This window comes from Convolutriloba macropyga, unplaced genomic scaffold (assembly GCF_964194025.1).
Source record: "Convolutriloba macropyga unplaced genomic scaffold, txConMacr16.3 SCAFFOLD_1153, whole genome shotgun sequence".
NCBI lineage: Eukaryota > Metazoa > Xenacoelomorpha > Acoela > Convolutidae > Convolutriloba > Convolutriloba macropyga.
Window position 1 is genome coordinate 44437 of NW_027450027.1, and position 11468 is coordinate 55904.

Below are 11468 nucleotides of genomic sequence, written 5' to 3' on the forward strand. Positions count from 1 at the left end.
TATTAATGATTTTTAGCGTTGACGACTTGATCCGTGCAAGATTTCGAAGCTGTTGAACTCTGATTAGTGTATATTAGAAATTGATTTTTATAATCCTGAAAGAATTGTATGATGTCAGCATATTTTATATAAAACGAGTCCCATAAATGTGAAATAAGTGAGCGTTTTGCAAATTAGTTCAAAGGTCAAAGTTTATATTAAAATGGGGAAAAGCTGATGAAATGTGGCCACAGGAAAAAAAAGCAGGAGAAAAGCATTGGTTTTGATTGGCCAAATATAATTGCTCAATTGAATGTTTTGACGTTTTTCAAAGGTTCGGTTATTTGAACTTTATGGGACAGACTATTTGTTCAAGCACTTTATATGATCTGACAAATCAACTGTTTTAAGCAAGCGTGACGCGCTAATTTTTGCGCTGCAAGATATATTTTGCGATCAAATATTATTTGCGTTGCTGATGTTAGTTTCGTTTGTATCCAAATTGATAACGAGATCCGGCAGGTTTGTTTTCTGGAACCTGCAACAGCAGCAGACCCATTTTATGAATCGTTTCATCACTTTCCGTACCTTCTTTCTGACGTACAAATTGCTGGAAGCATACAGACAGGGGTTGATCAGAAATACAAGACCATACAGTGTCTGTGAGATCCAAAACCCGATGTCGAATACGTCCGAAGTTTTGTCCATAATCAGGAGGTACCAGAAAGCTGCAGCGTTGAAAAGCGAAGTCGGCAGGGCAACAATTATGAACACCAAGCCCACGTAGAAGAACGATATTGTAATCTTTTTTTGATACTTTGTTTGCTGGCGCTGTTGTTCTGTTTGTTGAAAGCTCTCTTTCTTTCGAACATTTGTTTTTCTGTTTTTGTTTGTTTTGTGTTGATCACTGTTTTCAGAAGATCCAATTGATGAGAGGCTTGAGAAATCACTGGCTACACTCATTGATTGAATTGAGCTTGAGTCATTATCAGTAAACGGGCTGAGCGTATTTACAGCTCCATTAGTGATTTGTATCGAAGATGAGACTTCGGAAGTATCGGGATGATTTTCATCTAGAAAATAGCAATCTAATCTTTTTTATATTTGTTTGGATAGTTTTTACCCTAGCCAGTTTAGCTCGTTTTGTTTCGAAAAAGTTGCTAACCGGTTTTTTTTCTGTAAATTGTTTTATAAGTTAGCGAGGAAAAATTACTTTACAAATCTCTGAGCTGTTTTCTTTAAAAAAGTATTATGCTCTCCAAATCAAAAAAGCAAAGATTGTTTGAGATGCCGCTATTCAGGTTTGCAAACTTGGTAATTATTAATTGATGTCCTGAGTTCGGAAAATTTGAAGCTTATAGTAGTCGCCCGGACCTGAGTGTCATAGACTTTCAGTACTGAATCAGTATTCTCCAATAGTAAATCGACAATCCAGTACTCAATCAGAGTGACCTAAGAGTACACCGTTAGCCAAGTATCTGCAGTAAAAATCTAGAAGTCATTTTTTAAAATGAAAATATGCTGTAAATCATGTTTAGAGTTTTTCATAATGTTCATTGAATCTTCAAATAAATTAAAAATTTTTGAATCGAACTTAAATTTTTCGGTTTAGATTTAAGGTTCTTCGACCAGGGCAATAAATAAATGGCCCAGGGCATTAAATAAATGACCCAGGGCATTAAATGCTTATATGCACTCAGGAACATAATCCCCACTGTATACAAAAAAAATATTTTGAACTCTTTTGTTCTCAGTCATGTTCAATATTCTTCTGTATTACTTGCAACTTTCAATCAAAATCTCATAACAAAACTATAAAAACAGTAGAATTGGGACATCAAATCTTGTTTTCACAGACAAAATTTGACTCATTGTCAAATCTTAAAATGAACATTGGTATACTACCTATTTCGTTGTTTTTTGATTACAGGGCTGCCAATTACTGTCATAGCATCCTGAATAAAAAGAAGCCTGCCTTCTCAAGCTCAGCTTTGAAATTACCAACCGAAAGTTTTTATATACACGGTCGAACTCAACAAATTTTTACCCAGACAATTTCAAAATGCAGTTTGCATGAAAAAAAGTATTATTAAGAGAGTTATTCTGCTGCACAATTCTTTCCCAAGAAAATATTTGTCAATATCATACAGTCTTGCAAAGAAGAGATATGAGCAGTTTTTTCCTAATGAATACTATAAGGACCCGAAGAAAACCCAACATGGTTCAATTACTTGGAAAAATTTTAAGTTCAAATTGCTTTCTGTTTTGTATTGAATTTATGTTACTGTTGTCTCTCCCCGCCAATACAAGTGACTTCTTTATTTGGTCGATATTTGAGTTATTATAATTTATTAGTTTTCTCTGTTGTAATTACCATTATTCTACACTGCCTATCTCTCTAAATTTTACTACGACTGAAACATTTACAGATATTAGAAGAAATACAAGTGTTCCTTTTTTGTTCTATTTTGAAGATTCTGGCATTCCTATTGGACTAGGGCATTCAGATCTTCCATTCAGACTTGGCTAGGTAGCCATCATGTGTTTTGTTTTGGAATTTTTGTCCTTGTCAGTTTTTGTTCTGGAATAGTCTTTCGCTCGCTTGAGTAATCTACTTATCGTCAAAAGAGATGTTATAAACTGGTAAAACCCAAGTGGATTAAGCCTCTGCGTAGCTCATTTTCTGTGTAGGTTTTTAACTTTTGCATCGCTGAAGCTGCTGAGGAAGCAGATTTTCCTTGGTCGAGACAGGGTTTTAATGTTGCAAGATCTTGGGTTCTTCTGGGAAACTAGGGTTCATCGAGGTTTGAAGGGCAGTTTAATTTTTGATAGGTATTGAAACCCCCTGGACGCCAAAAATTCATCTAACTTCTTACAACACTACCCTCTGCACACGCACATACAACCCCGCCCTTTTAACCGGTGATGCTGGCCTTTATAATCTTAAGTTAGCTAGCTATACAACCAAAGCCAACACGACGCTCGAGCGCAGTCCGTCCGACTCTTTTTGGCTTGCGTTTTAGATCCACAGTTGGCCAAAATCAGTGACCTAAAATTGAGTTTGAAGATCTTTTCACTCAAGTTATTTTTACCTTTAAAAAGCACAAGATCTGATTTCAACAGTTCAAAAAAGCAATTTTCACAATCCACTTACAGCTTTTTTACAGCAATTTTTGATGGCCGCTCTAATAAAATTGATCTATTTACCCGATAGCAAACACGTCTGTATGAAGTTTGTTTCCTGAACTGCTTCCACTGATAATTTGTTTTGCCTATTTTTGATTCAAGGCTAACTTTTTCCCTGAAAAGGCATCGGACTGTTTTATACAAAGATTTACATAATCCAAATTTTCCTCCTGCATTAAATTTTTTGTATAATTTTTTGTAGAGAAAATATATAAAAACTGTATTGATGATAACCAGCACAAGCTGAAATTGGGGCCATAAATAGAGAACAAAATAATCGACAGTAAGTAGTGCTTTATCATGAAATGTTACATTTTCGTGACATCTTGAATGCATTTCTCTGACAGTCTTAAGTGTCCTGATTGTTGGTGGTGGTGGCTGACGATAAAGAGAATAACACCAATGCCGAAAGTCAAATTCTGTTTCGTAGTAACTTCTCTCCGTGTAATATATTTCACAAAAGTACTCAACCGACTTTTCAACTACTTTCGCTATGAACAAAATATAAGACGATGCTATGAACAAAGCAACAGTAACCAAAGTGATTTCCAAAAACCCGAGGAAAATAAACCGCTTCTTAAACCAGCTTTTATACTTTAGAGGCCTAACTGCAGCGACATATCTATTAAACGCCATAAGAACCAACATAACCAACGAAAAGAAAATCAAAATTTGCAAACAAAATTGAACCTTCATGAACCAATCGGGGTCTAGGAAATAGAAAGGAACGCACAAACCCAAACCATGCAATCCTTCTATCATTAGGTTGGGCAAAACTAAACAGTCGGAGGGCGATTTTTTCTTTTTCATCGCAAAAATTGAAAAAATAATAAAGTTAAACGCAAAAACCAACATTCCAATTATTAGCCTAAATAGATAAAGAATGTCGAATACTAGGTATTCAAATTGCGCCATTTTGGAGAGTTCAAGTTGAATTTAACTGAATATCACGTGCCAGGAAAACCAATCAGTAGTTTCGTTAATTTGTAAATAAACAAATATTTTGTTTGCGTCTGTATTATTTGATTTTCGATAGCAGCGCGCAAAAATTGACAGCAAAAGTGAGACAGTGAGATGAATCAGTCGATAAAAAAAGATTGCCTAAAGCTTCCGAGGTCTTACACGCCACATTTAATGATTTATTTTTGCAATGAAAAAAAGGAGGTCTACTACATGTAAGCATGTAGTGCTTCCTGTCTTTCACATACGCACTATCTCCGACCGTATAGATATGGAAACATTTTTACATCGAAAGTGTTTCCATAGAAATATGGGAACATTTGGAAACATTTTGATTAATTTTGCCATGGGAGGTCTACTACATGTAAGCATGTAATGCTTGGTGTCTTCTGCATGCTCTATCTACGACGACATAGATATGGAAATAATTTTAATTGGAATGGGGAATTTTATTCCAGGGTTGCGAAAGTATGACTGTGTTAGTTTTAAGCAGGGAAAATGAGAGAAATTTTGAACCAAATTCTAAGTTGATTTGACTAACAGAATGTCGTTGGCAGTTTCAACGTTTTCCTTAATTACACCAAGAATATGCACGTACATGTTTCTAAGTTTAAAGATCTCTCAACCACCCCTCCCATATCCCAAACCAATAAAAACTCCTAATGAAAATCTCTTTGCTTGTGTGGTTGCCCTTTCTGTATATAAGAGTGAATAATTGCTCAATTTTGTAGTCTCTTTATTTGCATTTTCTGTGGTTTAATTTTTTCAATAGCCCAGATTTGTCTGTTAATTGTTCTTAGACGAACTGTGTAGCAATTATGTCAGTCCTGTCGTTCTTCTCACAATTTTTGAATAACCGTAACTTTTCGTCCTGAGAAACGGGATAAAATTGTGAAGCCCAAAAACCCAGTCGCCCATCAGTTCTATAAGAGCCTCACTAGTCTGTGAGAGCATCGAAAGTGTGAGATTTGCCGAAATTGCTGAGCACCCTAGTTAACTGAAAATTCAAAATGTGGCAAAAAAACTTGCAAGCTTAGAAGGGAATACATTTTACGTCCATTCTGCTTGCAAGGTTTTGCAAGATATGAAGCATCTTGCATGAATCTTGTAAATTTTTGAATTAAATTGAGTGTCTTGCAAGATTTTGAGTTGTTCGGTATTTTTCATGGTTTGCCAGCTGCGTTTAGCGTTTGGTTGTGCTGAAATAGTTAATAGGCTGTCGAAAAATCTAATTAAATTAAGTCAAAAACCGACTTTATTGGAGATTTTCCAGTATTCTATTTGCTGTTCTTTCCTCCTCTTTTTTCATAGGCTTGGGACCGGCAGTGGGGGAGTTAATGAAATAAGCTTTATGTGTACTGGTATAGTACGATGCACATTTTTTAGCCAGAGCGGTCTTTTGATGGTTTTGGGCAAGATTCATTTCTGACAAAATTCTTGAAAGAATCTTTCTAGATTTGAATCCAGTTTTTACTAGGGCATAATTTCATGACGTCATTGACAATTCTTGTATTTTTGAACCCCCCCCCCCCTCTCTCACACACATACACACACAAAGCCACTTATAAATTATATAGGTGTAAATTTATGATGCAAATGACAATTTATGTAGTTTTTGTATCTCCTCCCCACGAATGCCCTAATTTTGGCTTGCTGATGCCCTCTTCTGTATAGTTTGGAGAAGCCTTTTTTGCTCTAGCCTGTATAATTTGTTGTTGTAAACAAAGCCTACCCAACGCCAGTCAACTGAGAGCATTTCGTCTGTTTGTTAATTTTTCTACGTGGCGCCCCTTCACAAAGGAGCGAGGGGTTTCCATCTTCTCTTTGATAATTGGCTTCAACAATTTTTTGCTGAAATTAGGAACTCTGAAAAAATATGAAATAAATACTGAATGACGGCTGTGGTTGAGTAGTATTTTCTACTCATTGGTCCTCAATTTAGATATAACCAATTTGTTTTTTGTCATTCCGAATTAATTAGTTAGAAGTTTCAACTTACAAACATTTAATTTTCTCTCCATTGTGCGCAGCATGCAAAAACTTTAGCATTTTCTACAAACTTTTTTCACAATATTAATGATTTTGATTCTTGAAAAAATTTCAAAACTATCAAAGATTTTAAGACTATATTTTGTTTCAAGGCAAGATGTCATAATGCTTGCAATATTTTATCTGTCAGAGATAGGATTGCTGCCTTGTTTAATTTCAATTTGTAAAGTACCTGTATGTTCTGAAGTTATTCGCCCATTGTCTGAGATGGTCGTTTCTTGAAACACCGTTAATGTATCTTTGCTTGGCTTAAATGTTTTCCTTTTTGCAACGTCATCATTTCGGAAAACTTTCATAACTGTCACGAAAAACTTGCGAAAATGAGCTTTGATCGTCTTATTTCGAATTGACCAGAGATTTTTTGTAAACAAAGCACATGAAAAGTGTGTTGCAGATTACAAGAAGGAGCTGAATTTGAGGCCACAAGTAAAAAACAAAGTAATTGACGTTTAAAAGGGCTCGTTGTGTCGATTTTTCCCTTGCATAACAGTTCTGGCGTTCTTTATATTCATAATTGCAATAATGTTCCCATGACCTCAGCCTCCAACCTGTCGGAACACAAATCTTCTCGTAATAAGTTTCGCAATAATGCTCGATTGACTTGTCAACAACTTTTGCAACAAATAGAGCATACGCTACTGCTGAGAATAAAGCCACAGTAATCAAGGTGATCGCCAAAAAACTGAGTAAGATTCTGCTCTTGTTAAACCATAACTTGTACTTCATAGGCCTTATAGCAGCCACATACCTGTTTAATGTCATTAGAATCAGCATTACCAAGGAAAAGAAGATGAATGTTAGGAAGCAAAGTTGTCCTTTCAACATAAAGTTAGAATTTATCAGATAAAACGGTATACACATAGCTAACCCGTGCAATGCGTCGATCATCAAATTCGGTAAAATTAAAAAATCAGAGGGAAATTTCTCCTTTTTGGTAGCAAAAATTGTAAAAATAAAAATATTGGCAATGAAAACCAAAGTGCCAATTATTAACTTAAAAGCGTAAAGAACGTGAAATATCAGCACTCGGATCTCGTTCGACATTTTGAACTAGTTTTTAATTCGTTTGAAGCAAATATAGAAACAGGAAAACGTTTCACCAGTTGTTAGCCCAGATTGTAAAGTAAGTGTTTGTTTTGTTACGTGGGTTTGTTTTGCCCGCCCACCATGTCTGAGATTCTGTTTATTTTATCTGCCTAAGTAAATGTCTAGCATCTCTCAAACAACAAGGAGGGCTAAGACAGTCAATCAAAAGGAAAATTAAATAATGGAGTTTATTGAAATTGAACCCAATAATTCGAGTCCAGAAGGCTAAAATCTGTGAACTTGGGAGTTAAATCTATTCGGACAAATATATATGGATTTATTCACGCAAATTGACAGTTTTGGCAAAAGTCTATACACTAGGGGTAAATTCTAAGCAGAGAAATTTCTATCGTTTTATTTACGCAATTTGATAATTTTCTGGGAGTGACATGTGGTTGTTGAGACTGTTCATGTATTTTACTCTCAATTGAATAGATTATTCAATAGTTTGTGTCTCTGAGTGCTTTTTGTAGCTCAAAGTTTGTCCAAAGTTCACAAAAGTTGACTCAATTCCAGTTGCCGTTAAATCTACTGACGTTAAATCATTCACCATACATGATCTTGGACATGGTTTCCAAGAATCAGCAAAATTTTTTTAAACTACAACCAAATGAAAGCCTTTCACTGCATTTCCACAAATGGTAAGTTGTATGATCTTGGATATGGTATCCAAGAAATCATTATGGTCTTGGATATGGTATCTAAGACACCATACATGATCTTGGACATGGTTTCCAAGAATCAGCAAAATTTTTTTAAACTACAACCAAATGAAAGCCTTTCACTGCATTTCCACAAATGGTAAGTTGTATGATCTTGGATATGGTATCTAAGAAATCATTATGGTCTTGGATATGGTATCTAAGACACCATACATGATCTTGGACATGGTTTCCAAGAATCAGCAAAATTTTTTTAAACTACAACCAAATGAAAGCCTTTCACTGCATTTCCACAAATGGTAAGTTGTACGATCTTGGATATGGTATCTAAGAAATCATTATGGTCTTGGATATGGTATCTAAGACACCATACATGATCTTGGACATGGTTTCCAAGAATCAGCAAAATTTTTTTAAACTACAACCAAATGAAAGCCTTTCACTGCATTTCCACAAATGGTAAGTTGTATGATCTTTGTTATGGTATCTAAGAAATCATTATGGTCTTGGATATGGTATCTAAGACACCATACATGATCTTTGACATGGTTTCCAAGAATCAGCAAAATTTTTTTAAACTACAACCAAATGAAAGCCTTTCACTGCATTTCCACAAATGGTAAGTTGTATGATCTTGGATATGGTATCTAAGAAATCATTATGGTCTTGGATATGGTATCTAAGACACCATACATGATCTTGGACATGGTTTCCAAGAATCAGCAAAATTTTTTTAAACTACAACCAAATGAAAGCTTTTCACTGCATTTCCACAAATGGTAAGTTGTATGATCTTGGATATGGTATCTAAGAAATCATTATGGTCTTGGATATGGTATCTAAGACACCATACATGATCTTGGACATGGTTTCCAAGAATCAGCAAAATTTTTTTAAACTACAACCAAATGAAAGCCTTTCACTGCATTTCCACAAATGGTAAGTTGTATGATCTTGGATATGGTATCTAAGAAATCATTATGGTCTTGGATATGGTATCCAAGAAATCATTATGGTCTTGGATATGGTATCTAAGACACCATACATTTTATCGTAACTCATTTTGAGCAAAATTTGATCATGTTTAAATTTGAAACCAAACAAGCAACCTAACAGATTTGATCCTCCTAATTTTGATCCAATTCAGATAAGATTAACATTCAAAGGTAAAAAAAGTTCCTCTACAAGTTACTTTGAATTGAAATTGATTTGAAAATACACAAATAACATATAACTTCTCTTTTCCAGTAACGTAATTTTTATAGCAAATAGTTTTCAGTTGTACTTGATATCTTCCTTCTCTTCTATTGTTGGATACTTGTTTTTAAACAAAAAAATAGATTAAATTGTCTTTTTTTTGGAATCCTAGGAAGATTTCGATGCAATGTATGAGCGTATATTCAATGGGCGAAAACCATTGCTTTGCTTTTTTAAAATTCTGTAACGAATACATAGTGTAGCCAAAATCTGATTACAGAAACTATCGGAAAACGTTCCTATCACTCCAGTGAAGTTGGAAGACCTAAATACTGACAAAAAGGTCTGTTCTGATCCTAGAAGATATGTTGGAGGACATCTCCCTCGTGCAGATTCAAATTTCGTCCTATATTGTTTATACCGTTTCTGTAGACAAGCTTACTGCTATCAGTTTTGTTTAGGGAAAGCTTCTTAGAAAGATATAGTCAGAGCCTACTTTGATAGATTCCAAATATGGTTTATTTTCAATTCCTTCCCATATGTGTGCATTAAAATTTTAGAGTTGAGGAGATCAACAGATGGTAAGTGGACAATTGTGCCACTTGACGAAGTAGACAGCCTTGATGTCACAACATTGGTAGGTTCAAACTCACTCTATTGGAGTGTCATGCTCAATGACAAGAATGTGATCTCAGATTGGATTAATTATCTGTCCAACAGAGGTCTACTCTCAAATGAGGTGTACAGGACATATCCAAATGCAACTATTTTTCATCTACTTCTCAGCCGATCCGAGGAGGATCCATATGGACTTTTGGTACACCTATTACAAGAAAATGTTGTTAGAAAATATACTCTCCTTACTGAATTCAAGGGACGCCATGTAATACATCTGATGATGGAGCACAAGAGTGAACGTATTAGATCTCTTCTAAGCACAAGCAAGTTTCTGTATGACACATTTAACCAAGCTGCGTTTGACAGTGAAAAGGATAGGGAAAAGCAAATAGAGAGGTACCAGATGTGGAGAAACACTCATGTTCATTTTAGTGAAAAATATTTCACTGACAAAATTGTTCCAAAAATCCGTGGAGTAATAATTAGGCACAGTCATCTGCTACTGTATGAGATGAAAACTTTTGTGAAGAGTCGTTTGACTGGGGGTGTTTCATTCCCGAAATTTTCTCCCATGCTATTGAGTGACAACGAAGTATCGGAAGCATTCTTCAAAAATTGCCTTGGAATAGAGAGTGGGGAGTGCGAGGATGAACAGATTGTGAAGTATAAAGAGTGGCGAGAATTTCCTCGAAAGGATCTGGCTTCTCATTATAAAGATTTATTAATGATCATAACTTTAAATTTACTAAAGCGGCGGCCTTTCATACTGAAGTATGAGGTGAATGTGATGCTAAAAGAAATCAAATTGCGCTCGGACTTGAAAGAAGTGTTGGGCTGGGAACTTGGGCGCCTAAGACTGGTGCTCATTGAGAACGATCAAGTGTGTGATACTGAAGTATGAAGTCAATCAAATCATAAAAAGCAACGACGTTTTCAAGAGGACATGCTACTTCTCATGTATCACATCTGCTGAGCTATGAATAGCACAACAGCTTTTCAAAGACGAAGACGCTTGTGATATTATCTTCAGAGGTTTTGTGGGTTTTGAGGATGATGATAGCACGGGGAAGAAAATAGAGAAATACGAACAACGCGCAGAATATCCTTTAATCGTTTGTTTGCTAGAAAAAAGTGAAGAGATGCGGAAGTTGAACAATAAGGTATCGCTGCTCGAAAAGACACTGGAAATTGCTAAAAAATTGTGGAAAAAGTATGGAATTTTGGAATACGGACTCAATCGTAAAGTATGGGGAGATACACTTGAGCAACATGCAATTGATGCAGGTTAGCAATCTGCTCCATTCATTTTACTTCTAAAGGCAAATCCACTTCCATTTCAGTGCTCTCATGTATATATTTCTATGTCAAAAGTAGCCCAATTGCTCAATTGATAAGAACATATACGGACGAGGGAGGAGGGGGGGGGGGTATTATGAGAGAGGGAAAAACAATAGAATTAAAAACTCGCAGAACAATTTTTTTTCTCAATTGCTAAGTTTTTATCCATGAGCTGTTCGTTTCCATCAAGTGAATTCAGTTTATTCTTTGTTTCTATACAGCATATGAGCGAGATTCGAATCAACCAATTGATGCACATTCGGAAACAAATCTATTTGATGAAGATCTCCTAGATCCACAATCAGTTCTCCGAGAACCAATCTCTTCGCACTCACTAGATGCAGAATTCCGCCATGCAGAATCGCTTAGTCCAGAACCACTTGTAGAGCCGGA

General features: G+C 35.5%; 1 protein-coding gene across 1 annotated transcript; it reads right to left on the reverse strand.

Moving 5' to 3' along the window:
• Positions 1-241: 241 nt before the first annotated feature.
• Positions 242-7327, reverse strand: LOC142355555 (uncharacterized). Its single transcript, XM_075407679.1, has 2 exons — positions 6347-7327; positions 242-1052 (listed from the first exon to the last, which is right to left on the reverse strand). The coding sequence occupies exons 1-2, from the start codon at positions 6468-6470 to the stop codon at positions 436-438; spliced, it is 741 nt and encodes a 246-aa protein (XP_075263794.1). The 5' UTR covers positions 6471-7327; the 3' UTR covers positions 242-435.
• Positions 7328-11468: the final 4141 nt, after the last annotated feature.